This window comes from Myotis davidii, unplaced genomic scaffold (assembly GCF_000327345.1).
Source record: "Myotis davidii unplaced genomic scaffold, ASM32734v1 scaffold875, whole genome shotgun sequence".
Lineage (NCBI taxonomy): Eukaryota > Metazoa > Chordata > Mammalia > Chiroptera > Vespertilionidae > Myotis > Myotis davidii.
Window position 1 is genome coordinate 928,171 of NW_006286244.1, and position 11,771 is coordinate 939,941.

An 11,771-nucleotide genomic window follows, 5' to 3' on the forward strand; every position below is an offset into this window, starting at 1 on the left:
ACTTTCAGAAACAGAGCCCTCCTTCCTCTGACCTCTCCCAACCCAGAGACTGAGGGTGCCCCTTTGCCGGCCCCACCCGCCAGGAGGGCGATTGCCCAGGAGAATTCTGTAATTCAGACTCACCTTTCCTGAGCCCTCTGAATGTGGCTGTTCTGAAGAGGTAGAAGAAAGCCATCTGATTAAATTGATTCCCTCTCACGGGTGAATTCATCATACCCAATTAACACTTAAACTTATCTTAAATATATTTCTAGTTTTTAGAAGTATATAAATGGCCTGGCCCACTCTTCGAAATGCGCCTGCGGATTGAGCATCGTCCCATGCACCAAGGAGATCACAGTTCGATTCCTGGTCAGGGCAGATGCCTGGGTTGTGGGCTCGATCCCCAATAGGAGCCATGCAGGAGGCAGCCCATCAATGATTCTCTTTCATCACTGATGTTTCTATTTCTCTCTTCCTCTCTGAAATCAATAAAAATATATTTAAAAAATAGTAAAGTAGAGGTTATATTGCTTGAGATGGATGAGAGATGCTGTATTTAAAAGCAAATAAAACCAACATCCATAAATCAGAAAAAAAATGCGTCTTCGACCTTCTCTAAAATTGCCAGAGCATAAAAATCTCAATGTAGCCAAATTAGTTATTGCTTTTGAGAAGGCACATCCCCTAGTTCATTCAGGATGAACAAGGTCAGATTGAAATGCAACTGGGTTCTACGAGTGTATGTTTTCTCGTCATAATTAGTCATGTAAACACGAGGTTTTTCACATGAAAAGAGTAATTCTGGGTTACGATGCTGTTGCCAACTGTAACATGGGGGGAAATTACACCAATTAAAGCAGCTTTAATTAAATCATGGCAAGCAGAAAACAGTTGTGGTTGCAAATTTTAAGCTCATTGCTATTCCTATTTAACCTTTTTTAGAAACCTATTCTACTTGGCCTGTTTTCACCGCTGAGCTCAGAAGCGCCAATCACATCTTTAGAATGGCTTCTTGAAGAAAAAAGAATTATAGGCAGGTTTTAAGTTACGTGATAAATGCCAAATACACATGACCAAATTGTCTGAGGTATTCAAGGGGCACTTCAGTGACCCCTTTCTCTCATGTGTAATTTATTTTTTCATTTCTCCCACTTTTTTTTTGTTTAGCTCACACTTAACACGATGATTACACACAACAACTTGAAAGCATGTACCACGCGTACAGTCTCTCATTTCTGTTTCTAAATGCCTGTGCTTAAGGGCAGATTACCATACGGAGTTGGAAAAACTTTCTTTGAACTTTCGGTTGATTCATTTCTCTTTCAGACCCACAGAGCACAAAACCATTAACTTTATTTCATACAAATGTTTCGCTTACGGTCAGGGTGTCCGTAAAGTTATTGGCTTCATAGTATGACACAGTTCTGGCAAGTATGGCTACAAGTAAATGTAATTAGCCTCTCATCATCCTTCTTTTTAAAAAAAATTAAATTCTTTATTGCTTAAAGTATTACATAAAGCCTCCTACCACCTTCCCTCATAGGTTGGACAGACTGTTCGATGCTTCTATGGCTCTGGTTCCGTTTTTGTTCATCAGTTTATGTCGTTCATTATTCTTAAGAACATTAGGGACCTAGCTAGGTTTCAAGGCGGTGGATTTTTATTTCATCAGTAGTTGGGCGTTCCCTGTCCGGGGTTCCCTCTTGCATCATTAGTTCCTCTCCTCAGAGGTGTAGCTGTGCAGGACGCATCTCTTTCATTTCGCTGAGTGCACGGGGGAAGACCCTTTCCCCTGAGCCGCGTTGGAAATTCATCACAGGCACCCAAGTGACAGCTAAGCTGTTTGAGCGGAAAGGCTAATTATGAATTCCTGGGAGAAGAGCCGTGTGTTGGAGTCCAGTAGCCAGTCTTTCATCTTGGGAGCTGACACATGACCGTGAGCTTGAGCGTCAGTCACGTCTACCAGCGGGAAGACGGGCTCATACGCAACCACTGCTTGACCCTCAGGGTTTGAAAGAAACATTTCCTCTGAGAAGCAAGCAGAGGAGCCTCTGTATTAAGTGAAGAAAATTATCAGAATGTTTGAGCTTATAGCCCATTAAGCTCTCCTGTGCCACCGTTTTTGACTCGGCCTATTTTTTCACCAAATGTTAGATTTTTTTTTTTTTAAAGTATTTCCAACATCTGAAGACAAAATCTTAAATCAACTTAACTTGGATTTTTGCTCTGGATCGCTCAGAAAAAATAAAACGTGTGCCATTAATTAAAATGCCATGTCCCTTTATTCTTGAGCCTCCCTGTGAGCCAGCACTTTCTGTATTAGCAAGACAAAAATGGGCAAGGTGGGGTTTCTCTCCTCCAGAAGTTCAAGTCCAAGGGGAGACAGATAGTTTGAGAGTGACAGTAACGGCAATGTGAAGAGTTCCAGAATAGAGGTATACAACATTTTAAACAAATTGAGCTGCAGGCAGTCTCCAAATTACTTTGCAAGAGACCATTGTTTTTACGTACCCTTTTCAGAGACTAGCTCATTAGCTTGCCTAGATAAAGGATTGCTTTTGCAAAGAGGATTGCATCTCAATTCAATTCAATATTGGGATCCACTAATGAACTTCAAGAGGCAAATTCATCAAGCAAATATGAGAGCAGAAACATTTTCATTTTGTCAGAAACGGATGCAATCTCATTTCCCCTTTCTTCTAAATATTATTATTTTTTCATCGTTCTCATAGTCCTGGCTTAGATGCAGAAATTATTCCTCCTGACATGTCTTCTAGTCGAACCCCCTATCTGTCAGAGGCCAGCACACACTCCGTCTTCTGCAGGAAATCTAACCTGGTCCGTGGGCATCTTTGTCTGCTCTGCGACGGGCAATTAATTCCTCCAATAAATGCCTGGCATTTGACCACAGCTGTCTTTGCCAACTGGATTATAAAGGAAAGCCTCTGTGGCATTCTGGTACAGTGATGAGGGAAGACACCGATGATGATGGTGATGATATGACGGCAGTGATGATGATGAGAGCATTATGGCACATATTTAATGAGCGTTGTTCCATTAATTGTCACCTGTAATAAGGTGCACAGTATTGTTATTAACCCTCTGTTACAGATGGAAAAAACGGAGTCTTAGAGCAATAGCGTAACTGATCCATTTCATTCTGTTTGCACTGATGTTACAGCGCGCTGACAGTTGCAAACAGATAGATTAGTAAAACGCCCTGTTCATTTAATGAGCATTGTTCCATTAATTATCACCTGTGATAAGATGCACAGTATTATTATTAACCCTCTGTTACAGATGGAAATAACGGAGTCTTAGAGCAATAGTGTAACTGATCCATTTCATTCTGTTTGCACTGATGTAAAGAAATACATTTAAAAAAATGCTTATTTAAAAAAAAAATAAATTGTCCCAAAGAATTTGATCATTGATCGTTGTTCCATTAATTGTCACCTGTAATAAGGTGCACAGTATTGTTATTAACCCTCTGTTACAGATGGAAAAAACGGAGTCTTAGAGCAATAGCGTAACTGATCCATTTCATTCTGTTTGCACTGATGTTATAGCGCGCTGACAGTTGCAAACCGATAGATTAGTAAAAGGCCCTGTTCAGTTTTATCCACTCATCTCTCTGTCTCCGGTTGGGAGATAGGTAGATAGATAGATGATAGATAGATAGATAGATAGATAGATCTATTGCTTGTATCTAGGTAATGGGTAATATACATCCTCTTTTGAGATACTAGAATCTTTTGGACTTAAATTGTCCCAAAGAGCCCTAGCCGGCTTGGCTCAGTGGATAGCGCGTCAGCCTGCAGACTGAAGGGTCCCAGGTTCGATTCCAGCCAAGGGCACATGCCTGCGTTGCGGGCTCGATCCCCAGTGGGGGGTGTGCAGGAGGCAGCCGATCAATGATTCTCTCTCATCGATGTTTCTATCTCTCTCTCCTCCTCTCTTCCTCTCTGAAATGAATAAAGAAATACATTTAAAAAAATGCTTATTTAAAAAAAAAATAAATTGTCCCAAAGAATTTGATCATTGATTAGAGTTACTTTTCATAGCCCCTCATCCCCGTTGCAGCTTGCTCTGTGAGTTGGTCTGCTTTGAACATTCTCCTGGTCCAGTTGGCTATTGCTAATCGTGAGAAAGCAGGTAACCCAGTGAGTAAAAACCACGCTTGATAGGAAAATCGTCGGAGTGAATGCGTAAGGGAATGGCAGTAAATGCAGCAGATACATTTTTATACGTGGCCCTTGGGGCTGTTTTTAGCTTTCAGGAACTAGATTTCTTTTCGTCTGTCTTTGCCTCCAGAGGAAACCCTAATGGTGGCTTTCAGGACTTCTGTTTTCCTTCTCAATGAATTCAGGAGAGATAATAACATTAATGAAGTGTGCATTTTGCTAGGACAGTGGTTTCTGACAGTTACAGAAATAAGCACTTTTATCTCAGCCTTTCCAAGCAGAGCCTGTACAGCCAGGAGAGCGGCATTATTCACAGCGCCTCTTAGTAGGTTAATGGCGCCTGAAATGGCCACTTTCCCTGCTGTTTTCTCCATCATTTTTAACCAAACTTAAAATATTAATGTTTCAGAGTCTGGCAAGGTAGGAGTATCCCATTATTCTTGGTTGAGCATGACGGATGTACAACATTGTTATGAAAAAACTGGTTTTTATGAAAAATTCAACTTCTGAAAGGTTTTAATTGTTTTGTCATTGTCATTTAGATGGAGGACGTCATCGCACGCATGCAAGATGAAAAAAACGGAATTCCCATTCGCACTGTCAAAAGCTTTCTTTCCAAGATCCCTAGCGTCTTCTCTGGTAAGTTTGCCTCCGAATGGCTCTGTGTCGTCCAGGTCTTCCCCAGAACTACTTACAATCTCGTCTAGCTTTTCACTCTGGAAACTCTCAAACTCATGACTTATCGCTACTGACAAAATGCTTACGTCGTATTTCACATCATGTTGGACACTTGAGATGATGATAAAACAAAACAAAGAAGCAGAAATCATGACCCTATGCTTAGTTGCAAAGACTCAAGGACAAAAAACAATCTCAAAATAAAGATGTTTGGGGCAAACGTGATGTGGACTGTAGATAGGAGTTAGGGGAGTGAAAAAAATCAATTGGAGGGGAGTCAGGAGAATGTTTGTGAAGATCAGGGATGAGCTGAGTTTCAAAAATGAGCCCGGCCGGTGTGGCTCAGTGGTGGTGTGGCTCAGTGGTTGAGCATCAACTTATGAACCAGTTCGATTCCCAGTCAGGGCACATGCCCGGGGTTATGCACTCAATCCCCAGTAGAGGGCGTGCAGGAGGCAGCTGAGCAATAATGCTCTCTCATCATTGATGTTGCTCTCTATTTCTCTTTCTCCCTTCATCTCTGAAATCAATAAAAATATATTTAAAACAACATCTTTAACAAGACTCCCTACCCGACGGTCACACTAGCCTCATGGTATGTTCCCTCTTGCTTTCTTGGTCCTAGCCACAGAGGCCACTGTTCATTTCTGGTACTTCACTCAGCTCTCCGTTGCCATGGCCACCTGCCACCACGGAGCTGTTTCTTCAATCTGGAATGCTTCCTCCACTTTGCTGGGGGCGGGGTTCCTCTATTCCCTTTGCTCAACCTAGGCCTACTCATCTCGGGGCTCCCTCAGTTTCCTTCCTTAAATACACTCATCCAGTCTCAGGTAGTACCTCCAGAAATACCCACCGCCACCACCTCACGCCCTGCAGATTCACCGAAAACGAGACACGTGTATTGGCATGCCGCCCCATGACTCTTCAGGGCGTGTGGGTGTTCTCATATCCCGGATGGTCAATATTGGGATGATTCTAGATCCTGGTGAAGCAAGCCTTCCCCTGTGGGATGCATTTCATGTCTTTCAATGGATTGACCGGGAGCTGGCTGTGTTCCCCATGTAGCCACAGCAGGCAGTGAGCCAGAATTCTCTCTTCGGTTCCCTGTGAATGGTGTCGGTTTTCATTAAAATTGAATATGCCACGGAGATCAGACAGGATTGCCGGTGGCAGCTATCAAAGAAAACGGGCTGATTAGCGTTTCTGAAGGTTGAACTTTTAGGGCGTGAATTCTCCGGAGCCAGAGAGGCTGGTGCGCGCTCCAAATCGCTAAGCACCGTCCATGGGGAAAATGGTCAGAAATGCAGAGGGAGTCCCGGCTGGCCATTCCTCTAGTTCCCGCAGAGCTCTTTTCTGGGTTTTTATTATTATTAGTTTGAAACGGTGCTCCATTCCAAGAACGTAGGTGATTATGGAGTTGAATCTCTTTGCTCCTTTTCTTTTGCAACTTCAGACGATTCCTCACTGACTGGGTCCTCAATTAGGAGGAGCAGAATTTGTGGTCTCTGTGATGCAGGGTTGTTCTTAGCCATGAAACCCGAGGGGTATCTATGAACTTAAAAAATCAAGTTGCCTTGCCCTAACCGGTTTTGCTCAGTGGATAGAGCATCAGCCTGCGGACTCAAGGGTTCCAGGTTCGATTCTTGTCAAGGGCATGTACCTTGGTTGTGGGCACATCCGTAGTGGGGAGTGTGTAGGAGGCAGCTGATCAATGTTTCTCTCTCATCGATGTTTCTAACTCTCTATCCCTCTCCCTTCCTTTCTGTAAAAAATCAATAAAATTAAGGACACATTTGTAATAACTTAACTAATAATAAAAAAAATCAATAAAATATATTTTTTAAAAAAAATCAAGTTGCCTTGAGTCCTGGCCAGTTTTCTCAGTGGTTAGAGCATTGGGCCTCAGACTAAAGGGTCTCGGGTTCGATTCTGGGTCAAGAGCATGTGCCTTGGTTGCAGGCTCCATCCCTGCCCTGGTCGGGGCAGGTGTGGGAGGCACCCAATCAATGTGTCTTTCTCACATCGATGTTTCTCTCTCTGTCTCTTCCCCTCCCTTCCACTCTCTCCAGGATTACCAAAACAAAACAAAAAATCAAGTTGCCTTTAAATGTAATAATTTAAGTGTGTCCTTTATTTCTCTAAGGGTCGTATGGATAGTTCTCAGTGTCATGGAGACATGATCTTTGTAGATTTAATCTTATCTTGTGGGTCGCGGCGCAGGTAAGGAGGAAACGGAGCAAGCTTGGTGACGTGAGCTGGGCCAATGCAAGTTGTAATAGCTACGTAGTTTGCATCTAAATGTTTTTGAGAACCGCTTTCAAGATGCCCTATAGGACTTAAAACTGATTATTTTTGGAGTCGATGTTGAGACAGTAAGAATAAGGAAGGCGGAATAGATTTCCTTGGGAGACTCTAAGCCTAGGTACTTCTGAGATGCTTTAAGAATCTAAGACACTTCTTTTTACTGTGAAATACTTTGTCTACCCTTGGGATGGCTATCCTGGATCTGACAGAAATTCAGAGAGAGACAGATTGCTTTTTAAAAACAATTCTCCAATCTCTGGGCAGAAATGGTGCTTCGAATATGTTGTTTGTGTGCCATCCCAAAGAAAACTCAGGAATGCAGAAGGGAAATGTCTGAACTGTTCCTAGGAGAAAAAAAGTGCCTTGACTATACTGGCAGTTCTTCAAGTCCCGTTCTGAAACAAACAAATTCAGGGACAAAACAAGAAATGTTAACTAGATCGGCAAGAGACGTGAACATTTGCCACAAAGAAAAGAAAAAGTCTTATTATTATTATTATATTTTTTTTTTGGTCATCTGTCCCACCTCTCTGGTAAAATGACAGGGCGACTGGCGTAGAGCAACTACACAGTCCACCCAGCTGGGAACACAAGAGGCTGAGCCGCCACATAATCAAACAGATAATTTAATTTGTCTCTGCTGTGACAGTCTTCACCCCTCTCGGTTGTCATCCTTTCTTTTTTTGTAAAATAGCAGCACGCATGATTAGAAGCTGCAAAGAACTCCCAGGCACCGGTCCCAGGTCATGACCTTACTAATGGCCAGATGCTGCTGAGGAATGAGACGCTTAGCTGTTTCGTGGGCTCTCGCTGCATTTGCCGAGAAATAATTCACTTTCAAACGCGGCTGGATCCGTTTGATCTGACCAAGAGGAAGAGCAAGCTCTTACTCGTTTTGTGGCCACCAGAATGCTAGGCGAAACGGCAAGATTTCAGGGATCTTATTTTTAGCGTTACTTTCTCTACAGCCATGCGGACCCGGCCCAGAAACTCTTTTCTCTTTCATGGGAACTGTACATGCTGGTCTGCTTCATGCAATGGTTTCTTAGCATCTAAATTTGCTACTTTATTTATTTTTAAAAAATATATTTTATTGATTTTTTACAGAGAGGAAGGAAGAGGGATAGAGAGTTAGAAACATCGATGAGAGAGAAACATCGATCAGATGCCTCCTGCACATATACCACTGGGGATGTGCCTGCAACCAAAGTACATGACCTTGAATGGAATCGAACATGGGACCTTCACATCAATGCATCATTGATTGGCTGCCTCCTGCACACCCCCTACTGGGGTGGGGGATCAAGCCTGCAACCCGGGAATGTGTCCTGACAGGGAATCAAATGAATGACCTCCTGGTTCATGGGTCAATTGATGCTCAACCCCTGAGCCATGCCGGCCGGGCCATTCCTGTCTTTGTGCTTCCCAGCACTGTGTTCGTCTTCATGGGATTTATTTCACCTGGAAGTTTGTCCTCAATGGACACGTGACACGATTCTTACCAAAGGCCGTGCACATCTGGAGAAGAAAAGAAATGGCGCATTTCAATGTGTAGCCCCTGTGGTGCGCGCAGTGCCCGGCACAGACAGGCACTCAGCCAGTGGTAACGACTTCTCTTAGGACAGCTGAGGGCGCGGACATGCGATCACACCCACGGCACATCTCACTGCTCAGCGTCCCGGCAGTGGAAAGAGCACACATCTCATTATTTGCTCTGTCGGCATCCGGCGCTGCACGATGCTTTTATCTCTGCGGGGAGCACTGAGAAGATGGCAGCTCTGCTCCGTTGGCGATTACTAGCTTCGATGGGCTGCAGAGTGGAGCACCAGGAAATTGAACGCAATTTTCCAATTTCTCCAGAGTCCAAACACACTCTCCGTTTAAGTTTTGTTATCTGGTTTACGCATTGGCTCGCAAAGATAGACTCACCCCGTGTGCCCTGCAGCACTGTTTGCGGGGCCTGTGGCAACAACCAACGTGTCCTTGATAGAGGATTAGACAAAGAAGCGGTGGTATATGTGCACTAGGAACTGCTCCTCACTCGCCAGAGAAGATGCAATGCTGCCATTTGCAAAAACCTGGATGGATCTTGAGGATATCGTGCTAAGTGAAAAGAGTCAGAACAAGCTAAGAGCCATCTGACCTCACTTATATGTGGGATATAAAACTGAAAGTCATAGACACAGGCAGTAGTGTGGCGGTTACCAGAGGGAAGAGGGGATGGGGGGAGGGGTGCTAAGTGAAAAGAGTCAGACAGAACAGGCTAAGAGCCATCTGATCTCACTTATAGGTGGGATATAAAACTGAAACGCATAGACACAGGCAATAGTGTGGTGGTTACCAGATGGAAGAGGGGATGGGGGGAGGGTAGTAAAAGGTAAAGGGGGCCAAATATATGGGTGATGGAAGATGATTTGACTTTTGGTGGTGGGCACACAGTGCAATATATGGAGCATGTATCATTGAAATGTACACTGAAAGCAATTTTATTAAGCAATATCACCCAACAAATTTAATTTTAAAAAGTTGATTTTTTTTTAGAACACTGGACATCCCCAAAATGAATGTAAATATTTTTCAAAGTCTATCTGAAATAGTGAAGAGGGTATATACAGGTTGGAAAGAAACCTGGATTTCAGTTTTACTTCTCATGATGCAGAGGAAAACAGGAAATCTCTCTATATAGAAGCCTAATACGCTAAGTGTCTGACTGATAGGTCAACTGTTTGGTTGACTGGTCAATCAGGCTCTATGATGTGCACTGACCACCAGGGGCAGACACTCTGACTGGTAGGTTAGCTTGCTGCTGGGGTTCGGCCAATCGGGACTGGGCGAGATGGGCTGGACACGCCCTGGAACCTCCCACAATCCTTCCCTGGCCAGTTGGTCCCGATCGGCCCCGATCGCTGGCCAGGCCAAGGGACCCCCCAACCTGTGCACGAATTTGTGCACTGGGCCTCTAGTGTTAAATAACAGCTCAAGCTCTGGCGTATAAATGAACATGAATGTGTTTGGGTCTAACAACTATTGACATTTGTTGAACGCTTACAATATAAAAACGCTTGGCATTTAACAAATACTAGTTCTTCAGATATATTATTTTACATGTTAGTGTTCCTACAAAGATAATCCGATTTTAGAAAATCACAAAGAAGCACAGGTCACTGAAATACACATACGAATATATTATATATCACATAGATGCCTATTGCAGGATATAACCTATCATCCTATGATTCCATAACATCATCCTTCCTTATTTCATTCTGCATTTAGCATGAACAATGCCCCGTTCTTTACAGAGAAATCAGTCTAGTAAGAATGTTCTCAAGGTGACATGGGTAGGAACCAAGTGTCTATTTTTGTTTTAGGGACTTGGTTACTTTATTTTTATTATTATTATTTTAATTTTCACCCAAGGATATTTTCCATTGATTTTTTTAGAGAGAGTGGAAGAGAGAGGGAGAGACAGGGAGAAACATCGATGTGGGAGAAACCCATCATTCTGTTGCCTCCTGCATGCACCCCAACCCGGGTCCTGGCCAAGGAGGAGCCTGCAGCCGAGGTCCATGCCCTTGACTGGAATCGAACCTGGGACCCTTGTGTCTGCAGGCCGACGCTCTATCCACTGAGCCACACCAGCTAGGGCGGGACTCGGTTACTTTATAAGCCTTGGAGGGTGGGGTGGGGGTCATTCACCTGAGCACATGGGTGCGTATCCAGTGGGAAAGGCCGTGTTTATTGAGGTGATAATTGCAGACGAGGAGGAGAAGAGCAACAGTGGGCTGAGCTGCCCTGAAGGGGACCGTGCAGTGGAAGGAAACAGAACAAAATCCGGATGACTTGGTTACTTTATAAGCCTTGGGGGGTTCATTCACCTGAGCACACCGGTGCGTATCCAGTGGGAGAGGCCGCGTTTATTGAGGCGATACTTGCAGATGAAGAGGAGAAGAACAGCAGGCTGAGGGCACTGGTGCAGTGGAAGGAAACAGAACAAAATCCGGATGAACATGGACAGAACAATGGCTGAAAAGCTCTAAGAAAGAACTGTGCAGGCAGAACTGGGCGATCGCAGGTGATGTGTTTGCTGGAAGAGGGTCTGACCTTCACTTTGTGGGAAAAGCAACATCTGCGAGGCATCGTGGAGTGGAGCGCAGTAGAGGTGGGTCTGCAGCACCGAGTGCGCTGGACACCCCTCCATTTCTGATCACCACAGGGCATATCTGTATCCCAATTAGCCATCCCCCCCCCCTTTTCATTTATTCTTTGGTTCGGATTTCTACGAACTCGGATCATCTGCATAACTGCTCGGCTGGTTTCCGTGGAAACAGTTGGGCTTTCTGTGTAAATATAAGATTTTGTCCTAACTCCCCTTTGTCACATTTTGGCACAAAGAAAATAATTTAGTTGTTGTTTTTCAATTTCTTCTTTGAGACATTTTCTTATGGGAATCATGCACAAAATTGGTTTTTGGTTTTTTTTCTGAGCCTGCCCCATTTCCCTCCTGTAAATAGTACTCTACAGAGAAAGGAAGAGAGTTCATTTAGCATGCTCGGCCCAGCCCGGCTTGTGTGGCTCAGTGGTTGAGCATCAACCTATGAACCAGGAGGTCACGGTTGGGTT

General features: G+C 44.0%; 1 protein-coding gene across 1 annotated transcript in view; it reads left to right on the forward strand.

Annotated features, from left to right (window-relative positions):
- RGS7 (regulator of G-protein signaling 7) overlaps positions 1-11,771 on the forward strand; it is a 121,445-nt gene that overhangs the window by 63,454 nt on the left and 46,220 nt on the right. Inside the window, 1 exon segment of the mRNA XM_015560010.1 lies at positions 4,709-4,821. Within this exon segment, the coding sequence (XP_015415496.1) occupies positions 4,709-4,821 (113 nt within the window).